Here is a 25,982-nt window from a genome sequence, read left to right on the forward strand (position 1 = left end):
TAACGCTTTCTTACTGGGACAATTGACATATAAGTGCATTTCTGAGCAACAGTTATCTTTTAAGGGGAAAATAAATTAATTTAAAGTAGACACTGGTAATATAATACTGACGCTGCTAATGATGATTAAGAGATTATAAAAGATAATGAACAACAGTACATATGATTTATTTTTTACAATATTTTCTATTTTATTTTGTTAACAAACATGAGACCATGTGCACAATTATTTTTCCTCTACATGATCCGTTGTTGTCGTTCTGGGCTTGTTGAATGTGATTTTCTTGAAAAGGATGTAACCATCCAGACACCACAAGGCCACAGCCACAAGACCCACAATCTGTCAATCAAAAAAGAACCACAGTGAAAACATGGCGCATAATAGGCTAATGGTATAGTAATTATTACAGAACTCTTTGTACACTGTGTGTGTGTGTGTGTCTTACCCCTCCACCCAGAGTACCCTTCACTCTATATGTAGAAACAGCTAAAAGGCTGAGAATCAACATCAATGCTGCAGCAAAAAATGAGTTTAACACATCCTGTGGGAGAAAAGATAATTTACCAGATCAAAGTCACATTTTTGGTACTACACTATTAGTACAGTAGTGTTACCAATGCAAAGCTCTCAAGGCAATAACACAATTTGATGAATGTTATTGTTAATACGAATCGTGAATGTATTAGATGACATGTATTTTCTCTCCTCACAATAAGAGGCCAGAAGATGAAGGTAAACATCTTGTTGAGTTTCAGTAGGTAAAGGAGAAGAAAGCCAAGTGTAATGAAAAACTCCATGCACGTTGCTGCAATATAGGGAGGTCTAGATGCCACAGCATAACACACAAGAGCCACGAAAACAAACACCTGGCCAGGAGATAAAACAGTGAAGATAAGTTTGACTGATTAAGCAGCATACGCTAGTAATGAATATCTGTATGGACCGTTATTATATAGACAATAAGATGTATGTGGAACAATTTTATATTTTAAAACCAAAATTTTATTTTGGTTGGTAAATGTTCTTCTAATAATGTGTTATGAGTAACATCTAATTTATTACAAAAATAAGTACAAACTATGAACCAAGGCTTTCTAACAGAGTCACCAATTTAATCAGGGCATTGTTTTTCTTACAGACATCGTATAGCTTACTGTATGTGCAATTTACAACAAGCTTAATTTTTTGTAAATGTCTCACCGCTTCTGTTATTTTCAGTAGACCTTTTGTTGATTTCAGCAACTCCAAATCAATTTCCATTGTGTCTTTAACTGGGTTTTTGTGCATATGTCGATGTGTTGATCATTGCTTCAAACAAACTTGGCACATTACTTCCTGAATAAGTGTTTCCTCTTAGTTTCAGGAAATGACTCAACCCTATAAAAAATCACCCACAAGAGCTTAAATATTATTCTTGGATAAATGTTTAATCTAGGAAAGGTCTGTAACACTAGAATGACAAATAAGTTTAAGCCTATGGTTAAGCATTGTACTTGTATAACCTTAAGGTCACAGGCTTGATTCTCAATGCCAGCAGGGAATGACAGAGGTCTCTTTAAAGGCCCATTGCAATAACTGATCAATATAAATGACTGGATGGTCCATGACGTGATTACACTGAAGCTACTGCGCCGCCATGTTGTTACGCCCAAAAATTCTATTAAATTAAGGCGGAGTTATCGCATATTAATGAAAAAACAGCAACTTAACAGTCCTCGTTTTTCATGAATAATGACTTTAGCTAACTGAAACTTTAGACATACATAATAGAACAGTGATCATACTTCAGTTTGCAATGAATGTATTATTATGAAATCTCATGACATTTGATCTAGAGAGTATTATCATTTTCAAAATACAGAGTGACTATAGCATACAATCATGTCAAGATAAAGATTAGCCTACCCATTTCCAATATAGGAGACATTTGTGCTTGAGTGTGTCCTTTAAAATAATGAAGCAGATGAAACTGAAATTGTTATTTTAAAGTGTTTCTATTTGATTAATTGATCATTTTTATTCCTGTGATATAACAGCAGTAAATTGTAACTATCTTTTGAAAAATAATCTATTTAGTCTATTTTTAAGTTAATTAGTCTATTTTAAGCTGTCCCCGACTAAGGATTTACATCAGAATGGTCACGTTAGTCGACTGATGGTCGAATCAGACGTGTTTTGTGCAGCGCAACATTGATGCACCAAAAATCAATCACACATTAATTTACAGAATTAGTTTAGAGCAGACTATACCTTTATAATATAATTTTAAAAAACAAATAAGCCAGAATCAAGTCACAATGTGCAAAATAAAGGTGTTTAGTCAAAAAGTTTGAAATGCGGGGGAACATAATTTTCAAAACACAGGCAGCAAATTAACGGAAATCGTATTTACTTAAATATCACGTTGCAATGCTGTGCCAGACAATACTAGACGAGATCTCGCCTCAAAACTATTTTTAAAACTACTCGATAATAATGAATTATTTTATCATAACACTTCTGCGAAGATTCGACTGTGATATCGGTTGTCGAATCAGGCTATCGAAGCATCGAGGATTCGGGGTCAGTGCTCCAATCGTGCACGTATATACATAATAAAACAAGTCTTTACATAAGAGAAATTTAGACGTTCACGATCTTTATGTCATGATATTTTAAAAAGCCTTTATTTTGCCGTGTAGGCTTTTATTTTGACATGCTTTGGTTGATAATCACTGTTGCAAGTATCATATCACGAACCTGGTAAACACGGAAGCTGTGGTTGTTCGTAACATGAGTTCAATCAACACTTTTGTAGTTTTATATTTCTTAAGTAAACATAGATGAGTTGAGCGAGATGACTGTTAACTTTTTAAAATATATTTGTCGTATCGACTTACATTTGTATTCACATAAATATCTGCCATCAAATGTGTTTGCCCGTCAAACTCCTATTCTGAAGAGGCACTTGATCGGACATGCGTGGAGCAGCAGAATCAACAGCAGCAGTGCATCTCTCAGTAAGTTCTGCACCCGTGCTGTCACGATCCGTTAAGCCTCTTCCGGCTGCCGTTCTCCGTTAGTGTTGCAGTATTTCAAGATTTTGTTTTGTTTTAGAGGCAACACCCACAGTAGTATTTTATGAAAAATCATCATCGTGTCTTAAATATTAACAGTATTGATTACGGTTTAAGCTTGCTGCCTTCTGCATCCCGGCTTCTTTTATTGCTGCCACAACGTTATGATCTGAAGGATAAAAAGGAGTCTTTGTTTAACATGATGTTTTCTTCTTCTCAAGGCAAACTGGTCAGAAATGGCGAGAATAAGAAATCTGTGGTAAGCTGCAAAACTGCATCTTTTATCATGAAAATCTATTATTTTCTATAAAACATGGGGTATGTATTTTGGCGATGAAACGATGTATTAGAAACGTTCATGGTACTCATTCATTTGCATCCATAGATTTGGCTGGAGGGAAATATTGCAAGTGGGAAGACAACATGTCTGGAGTACTTCAGCAAAACCAGTGACGTTGAGGTAATATGCTTAATTTTTAATGCATTTATTTATGCACAATGCTTCTGCTAGAACCTGAAATCTATATTTTCGCTGGGTATTTAGGAGACGACTAAAATGTTTCTTGTCTTTCAGGTTTTGACAGAGCCTGTGTCTAAATGGAGGAATGTGCATGGAAGCAATCCATTGGTAGGGTATGGTTTGTAGGGTGTCCTACAATCTTCTTGTACGCCCTTTTAAAAAATTGCATTAAATGTATGTGTTATCATTGTAGAAAGGTGTAATTGGCTTGAACACCATATTTAATTTTTATAGGGTTTGATGTACCAGGACCCAACTAGATGGGGGCTCACCCTTCAGACATACGTCCAACTGACCATGCTGGATCGACATGTCTCACCAATGGCATGTTCAATTTACAGTACATAGAATATGAAGCTGGCGTCACGCACAATGTTGTGCCGTCATCTTGTGAGGATCATACTCCGTTGCTATTATTGTTTTGATATGTACCGTTACTTGTTTTGTATGATATCTGGCGAAATCGAAAGAACCAGGGGCTTTTCCTGAACGACTTTTACAGCAGTTTTTAACACAGCAATATCGACCTGCCATAGTTATATATCCTAATCAAACAAGAAAAACCAAACAAAGCACTGAACACACTAGCAGCGATCCTCCCAAAATGGCGCAACATTCAATACGGCGTGATGTCGATTAACAAGCTCTATTATTTACAACCCTACAATCAGTTGTGTTTAGTTGCTGTGGTTTTTAAGCCCTGTAGGCATGTGCATCCGTTTTATTGTAGTGAAACAAAAATAAAATATTATTACACTCTTTATTGTGTACTTAAATATTCACATTCGTGAGAATTAAGTTAAATAATACACAGTATTTGGATCTAATAAACACAAATTGTAACAAATTGGAATGAAAACTTGAATTGGCTTTATTTTTTATTCTGCCATTTCCGTATTCAGACAGCACCAATCAGAATGCTGGAAAGGTCCATCTTCAGTGCAAAGTACATTTTTGTGGAGAATCTTTATAAAAGGTATATATTATAAGACTAAAATGGCTTTATGTGCCACCAAAACGTTGAGACAATGAGCTTATTGTAACAAGATGTATGTTATGTGCTTGGTTGACAGTGGAAAGATGCCTGAAGTGGACTTTGCTGTTTTAAGTGAATGGTTTGAGTGGATCATTAAGAATATAGACATTCCTGTCAACCTTATTGGTATGGCATATAAATCAGTATTGCCTCGCAAATATTACTTGATTAGTAACTTTGTCAGAAATTCTGTTAATAATGTCACTTTTGTGTGTGTGATTTCTGGTAACAGTTTACCTGCAGACCTCTCCACAGACCTGCTATGAGAGGCTAAAGCAGAGGTGCAGAGAGGAAGAGAAGGTTATTCCAATGGTAAGAATAAAATGATTAACAATTGTTTAATCAAGCCTTGAGGCATAAAAACCAAAACAATTCAAACCTAAAAGTGTTTAGAAAGTATAGTAAGAATAATTTCATTTCATTAAAACTGATATTACACAAAGTCACTGTTGTTCATCATCCTTTAGGAATACTTAGAATCAATCCATAACCTGTATGAAGACTGGCTAATTCATCAGAAGTCCTTTGCCGTCCCTGCTCCAGTCCTTGTGAGTCTTTTTAATAGTTATCATACGAAAATCACCTGTCTTCCAGCTTATATGTTCCATTCAGTAATACTCTTTTGTGTGTTTAAATTGGTGGGCAGGTAATCCCAGCAGACCACGATCTTAAGAAGATGCTGCATCAGTATGAGGAGAACAGAGAGAAGATATTAATGGCACGTGGCTCTTGACCAAGTAGAGGATCTCAGTGAGAACAATGGCCATATCAATCCACAAATACATCAGCTTACATAGAGACAGATGGAGCCAGCACTTCAGTGACCTGAATCTCTAGATTTATGTTGTGCAAACATTCCTCTCGCATTACAAAGTAGTGGATTTGTAAATTAGTCGATATGACATGCTGTAGGTGTCTTATTTAAATGCTGCTTTTGGTGGTTTTTGTGGTATAAATGTATTCATGTAAAATTGTTTACGTTTATCAGACGACTGCAGATTTTTTGTTTAAATTTTTTCATTCCACAATACGCACGTCTTTGGAAAGATGAGTTCATTTTACGTTCATTCTGAGTTCAATTTGCTATTTGAGGACCTGCAGATATTTTAACAAATTAACTATTGGGATCTGTGTTTAGTAGTTACTGGATGCATTACTGACCATTTATATCAAAGTAAAGTTTTAATAAAATGTTAGATGTTTTTATTACATTTTGCTGTTTGTTGTCACACACTGTAGTTTTTCGACCTTAAAATAATGTCTCTAAAATACTCTTAATCGGATTAATTCTACTCCGGATGCTACCTGAGAAACCTCATAGTAGTGGACAACAACCACACACTGTAAATTCTATGTTCGGGTCAGCACACACACCCCTTCCCATCCCCTGCCTGCGGAAGAGTTTCACATGGTTTCCAAACAATGTTTCTGTATTCGCCGATTCCACCAGCGTAGTAAACACATTGAAATGTGTTGCGCTGCCAACGGGGAAGCTAATACAGCGACATTATTTACAACACTGGTAACAGGCAATTGTGCCTATCAACCACATGGGGGAACTGTGAGCAAAAGTTCTACAGTGGGACTTTAACACTAACCCTGTGTCTACACCGGACGCGACAGGCGCGATGCTACATGAGTTCTAATGCGTTTGTAATGTAAGTCATTGTAAGAGTCATGTAATTGTATGAAGTTAACTATAGTTTTAGCAGGGCTATAGATCCATAAAAAAAGTTTGCACCTGTTTTCTGACAATAAAAGGAAGTATGACATTGACACACATTCTTACAGAACATTTCATTAAGACAAGTGGGTACACATTTTAACTGTCTTTACATTCAGTAAGGCACGATACCAAATCAAGCTCTAGTTATTCTGACATAAAACTTATTTAGCAGGGTAATAAAAAAGCAGCAAGAACCCTTCGTTTACTTAAAAACTATCATAGGGAACACAGACATTCTTCATAAATAAGTTTTTTTAAGGCTTCTCAGTGCTTAATTAAAAGGAAATTTGCCATCATTGAGAATAGTCAGTGCATTTCCATATTGTTGCACACTTTAATACACTTTCTAACACGGATGGGAATGAATACTGTGTGTTTCTACAACATCACATATGTTTGGGTGATGTCATCATCTGGTTGCTGCGATGTGGCAGTCTTGTGGAGTTGAGAACTTGAACCCTCATTTCCAGTCTGATGGAGGTCAGTCGGTGGTCCCAATGGCGAGAGAGAACTGGGGATGTAAATGGACTGAGGAGGCTCTTTAATGGTGTTGTCCTGTCCAGAAACAGCATCAGACACTGCACAGCTCCTGCAACCTACAATGTTGCAGATATGCTCTTGAGATGGGCTGCATAAGATGGGCGAGCTCATCCCATCTTGAGTTTTTGCGGCATGGACATTATTGCCATTGCACGGCTGGGCCTGTGTAGTAGTCTCCTCTATGGGGTATTTGAGAGGCTCATCTACACAGAGTTCTTTCATTTGCAATTTGCCCATTTGCTCCGTTAGCTCACCCAGAGAGTTTTCCGGTGGCCCCTCACGGTTGCATCCTTGCAACACCATTCCCACTCGAAGCACCAGTGGTTTGTCATCTAAGCATTGAACTTCTACAGCTGCATTTGGGATATGTAATGTATTATTGCTTGTGGTGGTCTCACTGTGCATGGCTATAGACTGGGGGCCACTCATGTCATTATTAACCCCAGGGAACAGGGCTGCGCTGTACCCCTTCAATCCAACCAGCTCCTTGGCTTTAAGAGGTTGTGTAGACTTTTTCTGGGATTTACTGAAAATGGGCTTTTGTCGTATAGCCAGGTCTGGGTAGTTCTCCTGCATTTCCAGGATAGACTTATCATCAGTCATAAATGAGCTGGATGGTCTTTCTATATCGGTGATTGTACTATCTTGAGTCTCAAGGTTTTCTTGATCATGAGGGTTATGCGTTTTAATGGTCTGTCTCTGCTGTTCCTCTGGATTGACCAGTGAGCCACCTTCAACATGCCCATCCTCCTGAAGAACATCTTCATTTGGATTACAGATACTTGTGTGCCCCGGGACATCATCTCCATCAATGACGTTTAGAGGAGCAGCTCTTATCTGGAGGATCTCCAGACATTCCACGTGTGATTTCTTGCCCATGAGCTCAAGGAGGTACTCACATTCTAATCTGGCGAGGAAAAGGTCAAATCCCATATTTTTGGACTTGTCAGGATCGACACTGTCAGACAGTCTATACTCGGTGTCTGTTTCAATGCTGTAACCAATACTCTGAAGAATACTCTTGGCAAACGGCAGAATTGGCTTGATGTAGTAGACAAAGTGTCCAGTGAATGTCTAAAAGAAAAACATTAACAATCAACTTCTGGATGTTTTTTGTAAAGCTGCTTTGCAACAATTTGTCAAAAGCACTACACAAATAAACTCACTTTATGAAGATACTATGCCTGATGAATTAACAATACATATTCAATAATACTTTACAATAAGGTTGCGTTAATAACATTAGTTAATGCATTAGCTAACTTAAACTAAACAATGAGCAGTACTTCTAGTAACTTTTATTCACCTTCATGTTAATTCAGCGTTTACTAATACATTTTAAAATCAAATGTTTTTAACATTAGTTCACGAGTACGCATTAACATGTGATCTGGGGAAATAAAGCAAATTTAGCATGTTGTCCGAGGGGAAGGCTCCGAGCTCGGAATATTGGCCCGAATCAAGAGTACTCCCCCCTTTACTGGCATAGATACCAGTAGAGAGTGATGTGATGGGGTAGAGGAGGAATGCTGCATAAAACAGTTGTGGGACAGAGGTGAGGGGGACTACGATTGGTTGAATTACATTCTCATGCTCCTCTGGAATTAGTTGGAACTTCATTTAATGCACCGTGAGTTTACATGAATAGTTGTACTTTTAACAAACATTAATAAAAGCTGAAAAACGATATTGCTTGTTAGTTCATGTTAGTTTAGTACTGGAGAAAATACAAACTTATTTAAATTCTAATGGTTTCCATTACAATACCATGAGCCATCAGCTGTTTACCATTAAAGGAATAGTTCAATATTCTGTCATCATTTACTCACCCTCTTGTCATTTCAAACCTATATGACTTTCTTTCTTCTGCAGAACACAAAAGAAGATATTTTGAAAAATGTTGGAAACAGAAAACCATTGGTCCCTAATGACTTGCATTGTTTTGCAACATTTTTCAATAAAGTCGTTTTTTTGCATATTTCAGAAGAAAGAACATCACAAACAGCGTGCGACAATGATGATACATTTTAAAGGTAAACTATTCCGTTAAAACCTTACAATATGTGTTTTAGAGCCTTATTCCAGTGGCTCCCATCTGTCAGATAACATCCCACCAACAAAACCAACACATTAACAGTAGAGACCATTATTGTGTCCATTAAAACCAATTATAAGCATAACATCCATTAAAATGCCTGCGATTGATTCTATTGTTTCTTTCAGCAGGGTTGGCATGTACAAATGTATTGCACTCGTTTTTATTTATTAGATATGCTATCAATGTGTTTGTTGTTAAAAGTCAGTCATAAAAGTAATATCAGTCTCAGGCATTATGGTCTAGATGGACGCGTATGACGTATAAACCAAACAGGAGGTTTACAGGAAGTCAGCCAACAGCACTGAACTGACACGATTTCCATCCATTTACCTTCAAAGTTTGAATCTCCTTCTTCCAGGGAAACAGAAACAGGTTGACACAGAACAACTCCAGTAACTCTGTGGCTTTTATAAAGTCCTGGATGTGTCTCTGATAGTCTTTGTACTGCACGCGCTCATAGAGAATCTGATAAAGATCCAGCGTGTTAAACCTCTTCCGCGGCTCTTCCTCTGACAGTAACACGCGTCTGCCTTCATCCGTCACCTGTCGATCTGAACACACTTTAACATTACCTTCAGACGAAACTCTGTCGTAGTGCTGTACATACTTCGCCAGCACGTCTTTACGCGACACCGGCGTTTGATCGTCGACGCTGTCGGTCATGATTATAGGACGCGAAGCGATCAACTTGATCAACTCCCGATGAAGCGATGTCAAACGAGGAAGCGAAAGTAGACAGTATGCAAATGAAGAGGTATGATGAATATATCAACAACACAAATACGGAAGAGCCTCAAATACATATTGTCTCTTTATAGTTTCACAATTGTCAACCAAATAAAACCGCCTACATGTCTATAAATGTCCATGTCCCGTATCACAGACATCCGCGATGTAGTTGCGACCTCTGTCATCTCAGCCTCGGTGCACACCTAACACTTATTCGGTTGTATATCTATGATTACAGTGAATGACACCTTTTGTATTTGTCCGTGTTTTGCTAAAAAACGAGAACCGGTTAGTGGTATGCCTTCAAGTCACCTTTGTTATTTTCTGCTAGAATGTGCGAAACATGACTGACATCTAGTGGAGAAAGTGTTTGGCATGACGTTGATGTCAGGAACCTCGCCACCAGATGACAACGTAACACCAAAATGGCTTAGCAAAGTAAACATTTGGTTTATTACCGTGTGAAACTACAGAGAACGTGAGCTATGTCGATTTTAATACAGTCTCTACATTGTGCATAGTTATTATTAGTATAATATTTTTAATAAACCAGGAATCTACATAGTGCTGTAGAGCAATTGTTATTTCCAGATATTTTCTTTCACACAACACAGTGGCATTTTATTTTGAACTTATTAATGTAACAAGTATTATGACATGTAACATGGAATTAGTACCCCAAATACTAGTAATAATATCAATGTTTATAATACAAATAAAAATACAAATACAAGTGATATTTATCATGAAATATACAGTATATATAATAAATAAATGAACAAATGAAATGTGAATGCTTGTATATTCTTTGTATCTCAACTGCCATCAATACCAAATTTATATGAAGATGATAAACATGAACATATATTGCCTTGGAATATTATCACTGTATTATTATGATACTATATAGATTAGTAATATTAAACATCATATTAGATGTCAAGTGAAAGTTTCTGTTTGCTTTCTCTTAAAAATGGGCTGTGTAATGTAAATTAGTTTAAAATAATAACTCGGTAGTAACACCACACCTATCAAATATGAATTTAGTCAATTACATGTAAGGAAGGACTCCCTCATGAAATAAACCCTCATGAAAATTAACGATACTGAGGATGAACATTTACCAAATTGCTGGTAATTTTAAGCATATTTCTTGTAAAACTATGATGAAAGTTACTTCTCCAGATAGATTTTTAAAGTGAAACATTTTTAAGTAGCTTAACTTAATTAACCACAGCTAGTAAATGGTACTAAAATATATTTACATTTTGTACATGCAATGACAATACACAGCTTCGGTGAGTTTGATGGACGTTACACTGTGTGGACCAATCGTGTGTGTCAACTCCGGGTGAAATCAGCATTCCTCTGTTTGATTTAATAAAGGAGGAGATCTGGGTAAAAAGCTAATTAAGAGTGGAGCTTTGGCCCAGTCCATCTGTTCAGGATACTTTCTGCGAGCCCACTATGCAAACAGGAAGAAGAAAGATGGATATCCACACCAGTGCTAGTGAGACACTTGTCATGCATCATAAATGACAGGAGTCAATGAGTAAAGTGGTTCGAGAAATATTCTGTCCATCTGGAAGCCTTCAGTGTACAACCCTCATTTGTTACTAAATTGCACATCACACATTAAAATGTACCAACTATACACAACAACATTATCCTACATTGCAGAGTTTTGTAAGTAATAGTCAATTTAGCTTAAATAGCTATTATAAAAACAGACGAAGGCTCAGAATAGAGATTCTTGAAAGAAGTATTGTGTCTTTATTTACGTTTTCAGGTTACATTGGTAAGGGAATAAAGACTCTAATACAAAACATACATCAACATCCGCAGCTTTATGAAGCAGCATTGGAGAGCTGAGCACAATATTGTGACAAGGAAACGACCCATCTGAGATGTCGATTTATTACAGGTATGTCAACATTTATAATGGGCTTGATGCAAAGGTGCTAGGTAAAACAAACAATTTCCACATAACATGAAAGAATGAAGGTACATAATGTGGTCTAATGAAACTGTAAAACTGGCAAAATAGTGTAGCACATTTGTTCTTGAACAGCTCCTTAGATGCCACTGAAACACAGAGCCCTAATAAATAACCAATGGTAAAAACATTAGATTTAGAATTTGGCTAGATTTCTTTAAAATGTGCATTTTATTATAGTGCACACAGAATTGCTACAGACACAATCCACCTCTAGTCATGTTACAGCATTTAAATTCTGGACCACTCCTTCTTAGGCAATGACCAATACAACTCTTGCCTTTATAGAGGTATATTAACAAAAGTAGAAGCTAGCTTTTCGACGATCTAAAAAAACTTTTAATGCTACCTCAGAGGTTCCATTATTGAATAAAGGAATGCTTTTCAGAAGACGAGTGTTAAAAAGAAATCCCATAATGCGAATGTCTAAAGTTGACATCAATACAATAATAAAAAAAATATTGGGACATTTAATATTAATTTCAGTTATACACAAATATGCACTCATGCATCAACTTCATTTAAATATCTCTCAGTTCAACTTCTATTTGTATATACTTTCGTGCGGGGAATGACAAGTGGTGAGATAAAGATGTCATGCAGTGTAATTTCCTGGGCCATTTAAAATGTATGCTTCCAAAAATGTATATACCTTTTGATATGTTTTTATAGACGGTTTCATCGGACGCACGCGCTGGCCTGAAGTTAACTTCCGGTCTGTGTTTGGTTATATTATAGCAATTTATATTAATTGTATTAAATCATTTTTAAACGCAGCATTTATTGATTCTACAATCTATTGATTGAGGTCTACCGGAAGTTAAGTTTGGGCCACATAACATTTGTTTATGTTTGTTGTTGCCGCTGAAACCATCTGTAAGTGATATTAAAAAGGTAAAACCTACAAACCTCAAGGTCGAGTAGAAAACAATGTTGGTAAGACTATTATTTTATAATTTCTACAGTGTTCTGAAATCTAACAGTCTTGGTGATTAATAGGCACATTGTATAGAAACATGCATGTGCAGGTTACCTATGTGTAACAATATATGAAGCAGATTTGATGATAAAACTAAGCAAACATTTTAGGAACTAATTTGAAAAAATTGTTTTTTGGAAGAACAACGTGTCTAGCAAGAACTTAAATTGACATCACTGCTACAGTAACTTTTCCACCGCGCTGTTACTAGTCTCAGCTCTTGTATTATAATGTACACAGCATCCGTGCAGCTTTAAGGAATAATGTCACACCCTTTGGCAATATGTCAGCTACAGCCCTTTCGAACTATTGTTTTTTATTGTCATATGCATGGACAACAAACTTATCACACACATCTTGTTTTATCCTAATAATTATTTAAAAAGTAGCATTGCCAGGAGACTTCCAGAAAGCAGTGGTCTTGGCAAAAATAAATCACAGTGATCCATGTACTGGGTGCGAAGAAATAAAATGTGTATTAGCATTTTGATTTTATGATGACATTCATGTAACTGCTCATCTATGTTAATCTATGAAATGTAAAAAGTATATTCTTTAAAAAAGTTTCTGATTCTTATTGCGTTAGTTCTGGCAGGTCATGTAAGTCAAGCCTGCATTAGCTGATCCTCATCTTCCTATAGAAATATGACGCAAACACAGCTTCCTTTTAAATTTCATTCACCTAACAGCAGCTAACAGGGATGCTCAGGATCAAATTACCCTCCTCCATCCCCAGCTCCACTCACATTTTCAATTGGGATTCGACTGTTATTCCATTTCACAGTCTCAATTACTTTACATTATATGGTACACTTAAATGTCATTAAGAACTAATGACATCTGCTCGTTCTGTTCTGTTTACCCTTAGGGGTGTCTCTAATTCATGCTGGCTGCATGGATGGAGAGGGAGTTTTGCCCAGAACAGAACCCTACCACCAAACTAAACTGTAAGCTAATTGTCAAAGATTTTTGACTGTAGTGAACCTGACAGAAAAGTAAATAGTTAAAACCAATCAAATTAAACCAAGGAAATCAAGGTTGTAACAAATTAAAGAAATTCTTTCAGTACACTGACATTCAAGCAGAAATAAACACACATACGTGAACATCTCCTCATTTGCTCACACACAGAAAAGCACATTTATTATTCTATACTCAAGTAGATTACACTATTGCAAACTGATCCGATATTTGTTAAATTGCTGTGAACTGACCAGAGTACTATTTTTATGATTTATTTTATGTAATTAGCCATCTACTGAAACTCTTTACTTTATACGTCCATCAGCAGACACATAGCTACAGACATAACATGCAAGCGTAAAGTGATATACAAAAAAGTGGTTGATAGCCCTGTGCTCTCATGGCGGCCCACTTTGTGTTCGATGAAACAGGAAATGCAGGGTCTGAAAGACTTGTTGATTGATGTAAGAGGTAACTGTGGGGTTCTGCATGGTGTCTGTTTCAGTTCTGAGTTCACTGAGTCTCACTTGATGCAGGAGACTCCAAACTAACAAAGGGGTCCCTCTCAAAGCTGGTTTGGTACAGGTGATACATGAGTGTGCTGGACAGGCAGGGATTACAGGATCCGGTGGGGAGCGGTGTCCTGAGAGGCGGTGTCCTGAGAGCCGCTGCCTTCTCTGTTGTGTTTGAGTAGATCCAGGGGCATCAGAGGGAGGGGATGGTTTTGTTCACTCACCACTGCCTCATACGGTGGAGCCTCCTCTAAAGCTAAGGCTGACAAAGAGATGGAGGCGATTGGCTGGTGCCTAAAGTCCTGCAGTCTGGTTGGATATTGGGAAGAGCTGCCTGCTGACACCCAGCAAGCACCAGCAGGCATCTCTCTGTAGTTCTGTGGCGCCCCCCGGCTTGGGTCTGTGACAGAGTAAGGAGGGGGATCGTCTGTAGGAACATACAGCTGGGTCCCTAGTCCCACACATTCATCGTAACTGAAGGACAAGACAAAGTATCAATGCACTGAGTATGAATGCACACAGTTACCAAAGTACACAAGACTTTTATTTAAATACATTTATTTAAATAATTTTATTTAACACATGAAGAGAAAAACATTGTTGGATATCAATATAATATGCTAGAGTTAAATATACTGCTTTGGAGCACAGTATATAGAGTCCTGTCCAAAAGTGATGTCCAACGTAAGACTTCACTTTTTATTCAAAGGATGTAATACAAACTTGTGGAACATAACCGGAAGCTCAGTAGGATTTGTAAAAACATATACAGATGCACACAGATTACTGAGTCAAGCAAATAAACAAACAAATCAATAACATCATTTTATGTTTAATGTATGCTTTTTTTCTTGGAGCTTTTCATTTTTGTATATCTAAATAAAACGTATATTTCCTCATACACTTTAGTTAGCATTTTTTGCCAAATAATTTTGTCAAAATAAAATAATGGTAAAAGATAATTGTTTTGCCCATTTTGTCCCTTATTATTTATATTCTGATGCTTTAATTGAACCTGAGGGCGATTTAAAGAAAATGTTGTAAATAGGGATGCACCAATATGTACATTTTGGCCAATAACAATAACTGTACATTCTTTTAAAACTTTTAACCAATATATTGGCCGATATATGCCATTTCATCGGACGTGTGCGCGACTTTTTACTACATTTTCCCAACAAACTGCCAATTTCTACTTTCGCTATGTGATGGCCTGCAACACGGCCAACAAGCTCTAGCAGAGCACATCAGTTGCCTTATGTGTGTATCCAAGAGATAATCATGCACACAGGAAATTCAGAAAGTAAAATCGGCCTAGTTGTCTCTGTGTGACTGTGAGTTAGGTATACTGTAGGTGAGTTATTTTAACCAGGGTTGTAGCACTTAAGCGAACAGACATCCACCTCTGAAAACTGTGTGTGCACGGGGTGTTAGAAAGCATAAGAGAACAGCAAAAGAGTAATTGGATCTGCGGTATTCGTAACCATTTCAGATTGTAAGTGAGAGCGGAAACTGGATGCTAGAATCAGTTTAGTCTGTCACCCTTAGGGTAACGTGTGAGGGATGAATTGTGGTGGACAGAGATCTCTGCCTTGAACACATCTTTGGTCTGAATAAATCCCTGATGGTACTGTAAAGAAAGTCATACAAGTTTTAAATGACCTGAGAGTGAATAAATGATGGAAGAATTTTTATTTCATGAAAATAGTACATTTGCAACTAATACTTAATATAAATATTGTAAAGAATTGTATTAAGCATAACTATAATTATCATTCAGGTTTAATAACAGATACTCAGATAATCTGTGTCATAGATCCAGAGATGCACTATCTCTCCTCTGTCTGGCTTCAGTGAAGTGAAGAGTGCTAATGAGTGCACCTGCTCAACTGGAAGAGATGATGATACCAGCGAAAATGGTGTAGCTTTTTTTAAGAGAGGATTGAGGTAACACCATAATAAAAGCTTCTCTTTTCTATTCCACATCATGATGGTAATCACACCCCATCAAAGTAAAGCTCTTTTAGGATGCAGTAACATGAAAACATCCTCTTGCTGTGAACTCTCAAAAACAGATACAAGGAGCTTAATGTTCATTGTTTACTTTAACCTCTAAATCCCTAGTTGGTTGAGGATAGAGCCCTAAAGCGTACTGTAAAAAAATTATTCATGGCCATAATAAATATGATTTTACTCAAAGAATTAAGTTTTACTTAATTACTTAACTTCTTGCTATAAATGTTACAAAATATATTGAGATTGCGGTTAGTTTAAAATAATGAGTCAACACAGCAAGTAATGTTTAGTGAAGTTGCATGAATCTGGTTATTAGTCAATTTGACAATTTTTTTTATGATTTGGTTAGATCATGTGATGCAGAACTTGACTGGCTTTCAAGAGCGCTGGCCACCATTTTCTGAAAATGATCTCCTCAGATGATAAAGGTGAGTAAACTAAACTTGTTTTATACTAAAGTATGAGCATATTAGCCCGGTTCTGTCAACCTTGCACTGGTTACCTATAAAGCATCACATTAACTTTAAAATCTTGCTTATTACCTATAAAGCCCTGCATGGTGAACTTCTCACGTTTTACAGTCCACCACGTGCACTATGCTCTCAGACGTCCGGTCAGTTGGTAATACCTAGAATTTCAAAATCAAGTGCAGGCGGCAGATCCTTATCCTATCTAGCACCTAAACTTTGGAACAGTCTTCCCCGCACTGTCCGGGAGGCAGACACACTCTTTCAGTTTAAATCTAGACTAAAGATACATCTTTTTAATCTTGTATACACTACACTATGATAATATATATATTCCAAAGATTTAGGCTGCACTAGTTAGATCAACCGGAACCAGGAACACTTCCAATAACAACTGATGCATTTGTTGCATAAAAGAGTGCAGAACAGTACTCTACTCTCAGCCAGTCTTGTCTCATTGTTCCAAGGTTACTAGAGCGGGCAGGACGCAGTCCAAGGATACCTAAGCGGGCAGGGCGCAATCCATGCCCAGACCTGACAAATGCTGTGATGATAGAGCTGGACGAAGGACGTGGCGATTAGATTATTAATGATAATCTTAAATAATTTTTTTTATTATTTTGCCTTGTTGTGCAAGCACTGTCGAGCTTGTGCAGAGGCTGCAGCTTTTGCCAGAGGGAACTGAAATCCCCTGGTTAGGCCTGGTTTCCCTCTGAGGTTTTTTTTCTCCTGCAAAGGAGTTTTGGGTTCCTCGCCACCGTTTGCATACTATTTTGCACTGTTTGCCTGGCTGGGGGTTTTATAAAATAAATCATATCAATAGTGTGATGATACATGTTTCTTAGTGTTTTAATTTTACATAAGTTTAATTGTGGTGGTGCACGTTTCTTGTTGTTTTGAATAAGCTATTAGATATCAAATATACATAAACATGTGTGCAAAGTGGGCGCTTTAACTTTTGTGAGAAGAAATTTTATTTAAGTTGCTTTAATAAGATTGATCATACACAATCACGATTGCCAACTTTTATGATGGCATGAAAATATGTTGATAGTTAAATTTGCCGTTCAGCTCCTTATGCTATTTAGTTTCAATTTGACACAACACACCACATTAACAGTGAGTTAAGTGTGCCCCAAAAAGGCGCGAAGCTGGCTTTGCTTTATTTCAAACTTTTCATTTGACTAGCTGTCTATACCGCATGCTAGCGTTGCAATGCAACGTGACAAATGCCTTTGTTAATGGTTTCTGATATCTTGTGCCATGTTTTTGACATCTTTCCGATCGGATGCGGTGCGGACTGGTTGTGACCGTTTGCTGTGAGCTTTAGTGCAAGGCGTTGGGCGGACTGGCGGGCACAAAATCGCTACGCATTGTGTTAGTTGGAAAACGTATTAACTTTGCAGACACGATGGAGAATTGTGTCGGCTAACGCTAGTGATTTAATTTTGTATATAATTGTTTGTGTGTGTTAGAAGTGCATACTGAGCAGTGTGACACAACACAGTATACTGTGTTAAGTACAATCAGCTTTGTTAGTGTGACATTTCTCTATGGCAATATTGTGAGGTTCTGGTAAAGTTCCAGTATGTGACTTTAATATCTTTGTTTTATATTTTAGTAAAGCCAATTCCTAAATGAATATCACAGAACATCTTGGGAAACCTGACTTTCATAGTGAGAAACTTGGACAGAACTGGTAAGAACTTATGAATCAACAAGATCGCAGCAAAATCTACGAAAGTTGCCTGTCATGTAATTTGCCACAGCCAAATTACATGATTTGATGTTTTCGAACCTATGACCCTCCAGGAATTGAAGGAGGTGATTGTCAAGATTGAACCATCCCTATGTTCTAGTGATATCATTCACCCGAGTTTTTTTAAATTAATTATCGATTCGACTGGGCCAGGTCTGGTGTCTCCAAACTTTGTTCCTGCTAATCTTAAAGTGGCCTGTAATTACTCTGTTGCTCAAGAAGCCTTCACTGGATTCCTCTGTTGAACTTTGTTTTCTGTTTTGTCTTTTATTTCAATGGTTTTGGAGAAAATTGTGTTGAATCAAATTCAACGTTTTCTTACTAGTAATTGCATCTATGAGGTCTTTCAATCTGGTTTTAAATCTGCTCAGAGCACTGAGTCCGCCCTGAGAGTGTTAAATTATATCTACCTCTCTACTGATTCCGGAGATTCTATGGTTCTAATTATCTTAGATTTATCCACTGCTTTTGACACAATAGACCACTCTGTACTGTTATCTAGACTCGAGTCCTGGGTAGGTCTAAAAGCAAATGTTCTGAAATGGTTTCAGTCATATTTGTCTGATAGAAAGTTTGTAGTGAAGCTGGGTAATTTTTCCTCTGCTCCTGCACCTCTAACCTGTGGCCTCCCGGCTCCATTTTATCTCCTTCGTTATTCTCTCTCTATATGTGTCCTCTGGGCTTTATCCTACGAAAATATGAGGTGTCTTTCAATGTTTGGAGTTGAAATTATGGCAGAATTTCCTCTACCTAAATAAAGGTGAGTTCATTGTTTTCGGTCCGAAGGAGAACTCACAGTTTACAAGCCCTGAGCTAGATAGTTGATCAGTTTCAAGATCCCAACAGGTGCGGTACCTAGGTGTTCTTATTGGCCAGCATTTAAAATTTGACGAACACATTTTTTCCGTTATCGGATCCAGTTATCATCAGCTTCGTTTACCTTCTAAAATGAAGTAAACTTCTCTCTGGAACTTTAAGGCTGTAAAGCTAGATACTAACAGGTGATCCAGGCATTGGTATCATTCATGCGGTGGAGCCACTGCAGGGGAGTGTGGTGCAAACAGAGGGTGAATTCCTGGCCCAGGATGTGAAATCTGAGGGTGAGGACGGCCTACCTGATCACCAAACACTCCTTCACTATGGTGCTGTATTTAGTCTCTCTAACTTCGACTAATATACTGCACCGGCTGCTCCTCGCTCCTCACCCCCCACCTCCTGGTATAGGATGGCACCCAGCCCTCTGTCGGGCGCGTCAGTCTGCAACAAGAGATCAGTCAGCGGGCCCAGGAAGTGTCTCACCTCCTTTTTGGTCTTGGGACTTGGACATTTCGCAATGGCTGCAGTCCTACTAATTTGGGGACGCACCTGTCCGTGACCCAAGTGGAAGCCCAAATACTTGATCTCCACACGCCCAACCGCACACTTCTTCGGGTTGGCCGTGAGGCCGGCCGCCCTTGGCGCCTCCAGGACCACCCTCAAATGCTGGATATGTCGCTGCCAGTCGTTGCTTTAGATGATAATGTCATCTAAGTAGTCAGCGGAATATGCCGTATGTGGCTGGAGGACACGGCCCATGAGTCGCTGGAAGACGGCCGGCGCCCTTAACAAGCCGAATGGAGGGGTTACGATTTGGTGTTATCCAAACAGCGATGTGAAAGCTGTTTTTTCTTTGGATTCCGGCAATAAGGGGATCTGCCAATATCGTTTTGTTAAATCCAATGTTGAGTTAAAGCGATAATCCACACAAAACCGGACCGAGTCACTGGTGGTTCTTCTACTACCCCAATTTCGAGCATCGCCTCTAATTTTGTCTGAACTACTTTTTTCTTGTGTTCAGGTAAATTATATGGCCGGCTGCGCACTACTACGACTCAAAATGGTGCTGGATGATCTTTGTTCAACCAGGTAGGGGCAAGAAAACGTCGGCAAAATCTGCCTGCAACCTGGCCATGTCAGCAAGCTGGGACAGGGAGAGGTGATCCCCCTGGAGCCAGAGATCATAATTTGGCATTCACTTCTGGCCCTAGATCTTCCTCTCCACTCACTACCATCGCAAGCATCACTGCGTCTGCCTCACTCCACTTTTTTCAGGAGATTGAGGGGGTAAATGTGACATGCTCCACATCTATCTGTTCGTACTACTTCATAATCGAGATCTCCGACTTGCCGTGTGACCTCAAACGGCCCCTCCCAATTCTCAAGTTATTTTGCCCTCTATGTTGCTGTCCCAGTGGCAGGAAGTGGAGCAAGTGCAGGACATGGAGAGAGTGCCGAAGCCGCGGTGGTGGTGTTGTCCAGCGAGCGGCTGTGTTCCGGGTACCAAATTGCTCCTAGCACCAACCGCTCGATGATGGTGTCGACGTCCCTTTTCTCAGCCATTGCGGCAGTCTGCATGATGGCAGTGGCCCTCCTACTTCCTTCCCGGGAAGAGGATGAGGTTGGCTGGACTACTTATCGCTTTACATTGCAGTAAAAAATAAATTTGTAGCATGTTTTAATGAGTTCCCATGTGAAAAATGTTCTAGTGTACATTAATATTTACTACAGTAAACTTTACAAAAATTCCTAGACACAAGTGTTTTTAAATATTAACATAGTAAGTATTAAAGTATACTACAGTATATGCTACAATAGACTATGTATGACTGTTCGGTGTTTTGTCTCAGTTCGGTCAGTCACATCCTGCGCACGTACCGTCCATAGGGAACAATGACATTTTCACTCAAGATGCACATAGGATAACGGTCAACGACGCGAGTCAAATGATCTAAACACTGATCTAAAATATGCTAACAAACTAAGTAAACTTTTGCACTTACTTGAGGCTTGATCACAGAGGCACTTAACAATGCTGAGCTGTAGTGCTGTCAGGTGCTGAAATTGGACATACATCATCACCCTGCGTGCATAAATTCTATTTATCCAATTACTATAGTTAATACTACAAAATATCTATGTGTAGGCTACAGTATTATACAGTTTACTATAATAAATACAAAATGTTTAATTTTTTATTTTGCAGATTTCAATTATGAACATCGCACAGCAGCGCGATACAAATTGGTATTGTGACTTCAGCTGGTATTGTAAGATATGATATGCTTATGGTACTGTGACAACCTTAGTAGCAAGTTAAGATTTAAGGAATGATTTTAACAGACATTAACATTCAAACACAGTTCACAAAGACGATTTGCCACAGGTGGAAACCATGGGAAGCCGTTCTCCACTGTCAACACAAGGTATCCAATATTGACAGCTTGGCTCAATGCTTATAACCCCATAATGCTATGGCACACTTCCCTGAGAACACTCCACTCAGATACGGGTGCCACTGTGTCTACATTAGGCATTCACTTCTGCTGACTCTGCTCTTTTGAACTGGATTATATAAAATTGTATTGTATGGTCTTTTCATTAAGCTGCTCTTTCTATTGCATTACATTATTTTATACAGTAAATGAATGAAGCCGAATATAAAGACATCTGCAGTACAGCAGAACCCTTCAGTTCACTTTAATCTACAGTATACCAAGAACTGTTAAATGTTACATACTCAAGGTTTGAAATGAATACCCGCCAAATGTGGGTGAAAAACAACTCTTTTAAATCACTAGCCAATTCGGTTTCATAAAATATGTTGCCTCACTTTGTTAGTGTAGGTCACCGCTGCACAAATACTCATTGTCATTGTGATACATTGAATACAGCCTAAATGAGCAGCATCTGTGCATATCTGACTTGAACATATCCGTCACTACGAAACAAATAAAAGCATTCTGGTTCATTTTCATTTAAAATAACAAAGACTCAAACTTCCAGATACCCCAAAAGCAGAAGAATGTCATGTGGCAAGCTGGGCTTAGTATTGTACAGTAAAAAATAAATTCCCCCCCTAAAATTCATTATCTCAAAAGGATTTAGGACAAGAATGTCAGAAAAAGGAGATGCCAAATAACTTTAATTTCTGTAAAATATGAAATGCACATTTTATAAGAAATATGTTTATATATAAGCTGGATTTATATTGTATTATATTATAATATAGTAAAATAAATCAAATGTTTATAATGAGCTGCTTTTATTTTGTTATATTCAATAATATTTTTTTGTATTTTATGGCTTGTAGACGTTCTCAATGGCAGGTAACTTTTAAAATGACCAGCCAAATGGGCTGGTGAGGGAAAAAGTTTATTTCAATTGGTTCATTGGTTTGTTTAGTTCTCAAAGTTCGTCATTTAGACAGAAAAGCATTTCAATACTGCATTTAATTGCTTTGATAGAAATATCTATCAAAGCTAAATATCTTTGCTGCTCAAAGACACATCTTTTCAGCCAAGCATTCACTTAATGCAAAATATGCAAAATAAACCACCGGGAGAGTGCCGACACTAAATATTATTTACTAGGTGTTTATATAACAAGTTAAACTATTCATGGACTGTGTTTTACCTTTTTTGTGTTTTTCCTATTTTCACCTGTAAAGCTGCTTTGGAAAAATGCAAATTGTGAAAAGCGCTATTCAATTGCATTGAATTGAATAGAAATATAAAATTATTTCAGTTTTATATAACACACTTTGTGTGTAGTGTGGTCAGGTCACAGGGTTTAGGCTTCAATTTTATCTTTCATGCAGAAGTGTGCTTTGTAGACTATTAAAGTTCTGACACCTGCTGTCATGTGTAATCAACATGAATAAGACAACATCTGCTGTTACCCTGGTTACCCTCAGCAGTTTGTTCCCCTACAGTATTGCTCATACATAAATAATGATATCTGCTCAAGATAACAGAGGATATCCTCCATGTGTGTATGTTTCTATCAAGTTAAAACATGTTAAAAAGCCCTGAGAAACAAAGAAAAGGTTATGCAAACTCCATTTAGAATGATAAATTCTCTAGGCTATATGCCTTAATGTGAGTGTTACCTAAAGCTATTATGTCTCTTTAGAATAGGGTGAGAACTGTTTTGCACCAATATACTTCCCCTGGTAAGGAGCGTCCCTGGGGTACCTTCCGTCTCTACAAATACAGCTCAACAATAATTCACTAATCTGGCTATGCAGATATCCCAGCCCAGGTCTCTTATCTCATCTTTCCTAAATTAATAAACAGCCTGTATTTGCTTTGACACTTTTTTCAATTAGGCTGTTGTTTGTCCCAGGAACAATTCCAAGCAACAGTTGTTTTTCCACCTTTGGCAAATGCAGTTCCCGTTTCCCGAGAGTATACCACAGAAAACACATGCAGAGCCCAGGAATATACTGTATATACTGTCTGTCATTCCCAAATACATTTTTAAACAATTTTATTTACAGTTCAATAAAAGTAAAGAGCTCAGGTGCCTAGCAGGAAAAACAGTGTGAACATTTTTAGATTCTATATTTTAAAATAGGATGGCACATAAGTCTAAAACACAAAAAAATATATCATAAAATATATAAATAAAACAATCAAATTCTCTCCCTCCCTGCGGAAGTGGCACTTCGCGGGCGCCACAGGTGAGCAGCTGATATACAAACCCTGAGCTCTAAGTTCCCTGGTGCCATCTGTGGCCATGGCAGCCCTGGTGTGACTCACATGTCACAGCCCCTCCCTCTCAGCATCACAGAGACACAAGGACATACACACATCATCATTTTGTGGCAATGGGCATGCACCAACACCCACTGTGCCAATAGCTCCTCATTCCAAAGTCCTGAGGATTTCAAAGAACTGCATAGCTGTGAAAACCCCATGTTTCAGTCCACATACTGTATGTCCATGTGTGTGTATAGAATAAACTGGCACATTCCCAAACGTGGCATGCGGTAGTGCCTGGGTGGAACCGTCACTCCACAACATAGTGGTCTTGAAACACACATTGGGTTTCCATGTTTTAAGGGGGCTTTCCTTAGATTTTAATACTGTACTAACTGTATATTATATCCCCTAACTCTCACATTTTCTCCTAACTCTTTTCTCTTTTCTCATATCTTTTTTAATTTTTTGCCACTATCATTGTAAATACACCTCAATACAACAAACACAGAAATACATTTCTCCACGCTCTGTTTTTGATAGCTATGTTTCTTTTTCTTTGAGGTTTGTAATGGAGGATGATGGGGCGAGCTGAAACGTGCCAGTTGTGATAAATGCACATTATGATGTGACTGAAGGCTCGTCTCCTCTGATCTGAAGAGCGATTCTGCTCTTGCTCGTTTCTGGCACAGATGAATGAAGGCGAGCACGGAGGCAGGCAGTGATGGAGAGCTCCGTTCAGCTTCAGCGCCTCAGCATCTGTAAGACCTCCTCTCTCAAAACAGTATGAGGTCACATACCATACAGAACACTACAGTCCTAAGACAGTAAAAGGGTACACAGTACATTGGGCTTGCAGCGCCAGTAGTGGAAAGCAAAAGTGACCAAAAAAGCTGAAAGTAGTACATACTGTATGCACTGTACATACACAAGACTTCATATACTAAAATTAAATGGAGAGTTTTTGCACCAGAGGGAGCAGAATTCACAAAACAATTAAGAGATCTTACATTAATGTCCCATCATGTTCTCAGATGATATGACTCTCAGAAGTGTGCGGCTGTGGACTGGCAGCCTAATTAAACTAAGGATTCGGATATCTCTCCCAAACAGAATTTCACACCATTCAGTTATCTTAATGGGTCTCAGGGGCAACACTAATATTCTATATCCATCATAATTTGCTATTTAATAGGAGGAGACCCTGCTCTTTCAGGTACTTTCACATTACTTTCGGAGAAGTAATTTCACCCTGTTCAAAAGCCCCTTCACCGAGCCGCACCAGAGGGCTCTGCCAGCCTAATGGAACTGTCATAGAGATGTAAATAACATTGGCACTCTGTGAAACAAGCCATGAAGGGCAAGAGAGTTGAGCGCAAACATGACCCTGACTAAACCGTCCCTCTCTGCAATTTAACACATACACAAATGGACAGCCACGTGATTAATACATCAGACATCTGTTACGCAACTGGCTAAGAAAATAAGTATGGGATTGATTAATAACTTAACTAGACAGATGTGTATTACATCACCAATGCAAGTCAACACTAAAAAAGGTTTAAGTCAAGTTTGGAGTCGGTTAGAAAGTGTGGAGGGTAAAGCTCATGAATATTAATTAGCACGTGCTGATTTTACCAGAGCCGCTGAAAGAGAGTTGTAGCAACGGAAGTTCACATTTTTCGTGTCACTTGATTCATGTAGAATTCCGGTGGTTATGTTTTACATTTTTAACTCTTTATTTCTTCCCTTTTTTATTCATTAAACGACTTTAAATAGGTTAAATGTTTTGCTACAGCTCCATGTGTAGCTATGGAACTATTTAGAGGCTCCGTGAACTGCAATTGCTGTGATAAAACTGTTCCATTGACGTCTACAGAGTTGATACTCTCTCTCTCAATGGCTCTGGATACTTTTTTTAAAGGTACTTTTCCATTGTCTAGTCACATAATCTAATTAATATTCGTAAGCCAAGCCTTATATGGTATATAGATGTTCTCTCCTTCCAATGACCCCATAATGACATCATAAGGAATATATAAATTCTTCTTTAAGGTACAATAGTA

The 25,982-nt window shown here is 38.1% G+C and overlaps 4 protein-coding genes across 5 annotated transcripts in view; 1 reads left to right on the forward strand and 3 right to left on the reverse strand.

Moving 5' to 3' along the window:
• Nucleotides 1–175: 175 nt before the first annotated feature.
• On the reverse strand, nt 176–3,001 carry cklf (chemokine like factor). Its single transcript, XM_079465599.1, has 5 exons — nt 2,880–3,001; nt 1,201–1,377; nt 711–866; nt 446–541; nt 176–339 (listed from the first exon to the last, which is right to left on the reverse strand). The coding sequence occupies exons 2-5, from the start codon at nt 1,285–1,287 to the stop codon at nt 226–228; spliced, it is 453 nt and encodes a 150-aa protein (XP_079321725.1). The 5' UTR covers nt 1,288–1,377; nt 2,880–3,001; the 3' UTR covers nt 176–225.
• On the forward strand, nt 2,681–6,389 carry tk2 (thymidine kinase 2). Its single transcript, XM_079465588.1, has 10 exons — nt 2,681–2,999; nt 3,278–3,315; nt 3,442–3,516; nt 3,631–3,684; nt 3,811–3,900; nt 4,479–4,552; nt 4,650–4,738; nt 4,845–4,924; nt 5,080–5,160; nt 5,259–6,389. The coding sequence occupies exons 1-10, from the start codon at nt 2,837–2,839 to the stop codon at nt 5,343–5,345; spliced, it is 831 nt and encodes a 276-aa protein (XP_079321714.1). The 5' UTR covers nt 2,681–2,836; the 3' UTR covers nt 5,346–6,389.
• Nucleotides 6,367–9,766, reverse strand: LOC306899378 (uncharacterized protein). The gene is made up of 2 exons (XM_079465577.1): nt 9,307–9,766; nt 6,367–7,952 (listed from the first exon to the last, which is right to left on the reverse strand). Exons 1-2 carry the CDS (start codon nt 9,637–9,639, stop codon nt 6,717–6,719), a joined length of 1,569 nt encoding a protein of 522 aa, XP_079321703.1. The 5' UTR covers nt 9,640–9,766; the 3' UTR covers nt 6,367–6,716.
• A 1,684-nt stretch (nt 9,767–11,450) lies between these two features.
• The window catches only part of bean1 (brain expressed, associated with NEDD4, 1), a 43,425-nt gene continuing 28,893 nt past the window's right edge, over nt 11,451–25,982 (reverse strand). The window contains exon 5 of one of the 2 annotated variants that reach the window (XM_079466983.1): nt 11,451–14,629. In XM_079466983.1, coding sequence (XP_079323109.1) covers nt 14,260–14,629 — 370 coding nt within the window. In that variant the 3' untranslated portion in view covers nt 11,451–14,259. The remainder of the gene's footprint in view (nt 14,630–25,982) is intronic. The other variant, XM_079466984.1, reaches the window with a different exon arrangement.

Source organism: Barbatula barbatula (assembly GCF_947034865.1).
Source record: "Barbatula barbatula genome assembly, chromosome: 1".
NCBI classification, from domain to species: Eukaryota; Metazoa; Chordata; class Actinopteri; order Cypriniformes; family Nemacheilidae; genus Barbatula; species Barbatula barbatula.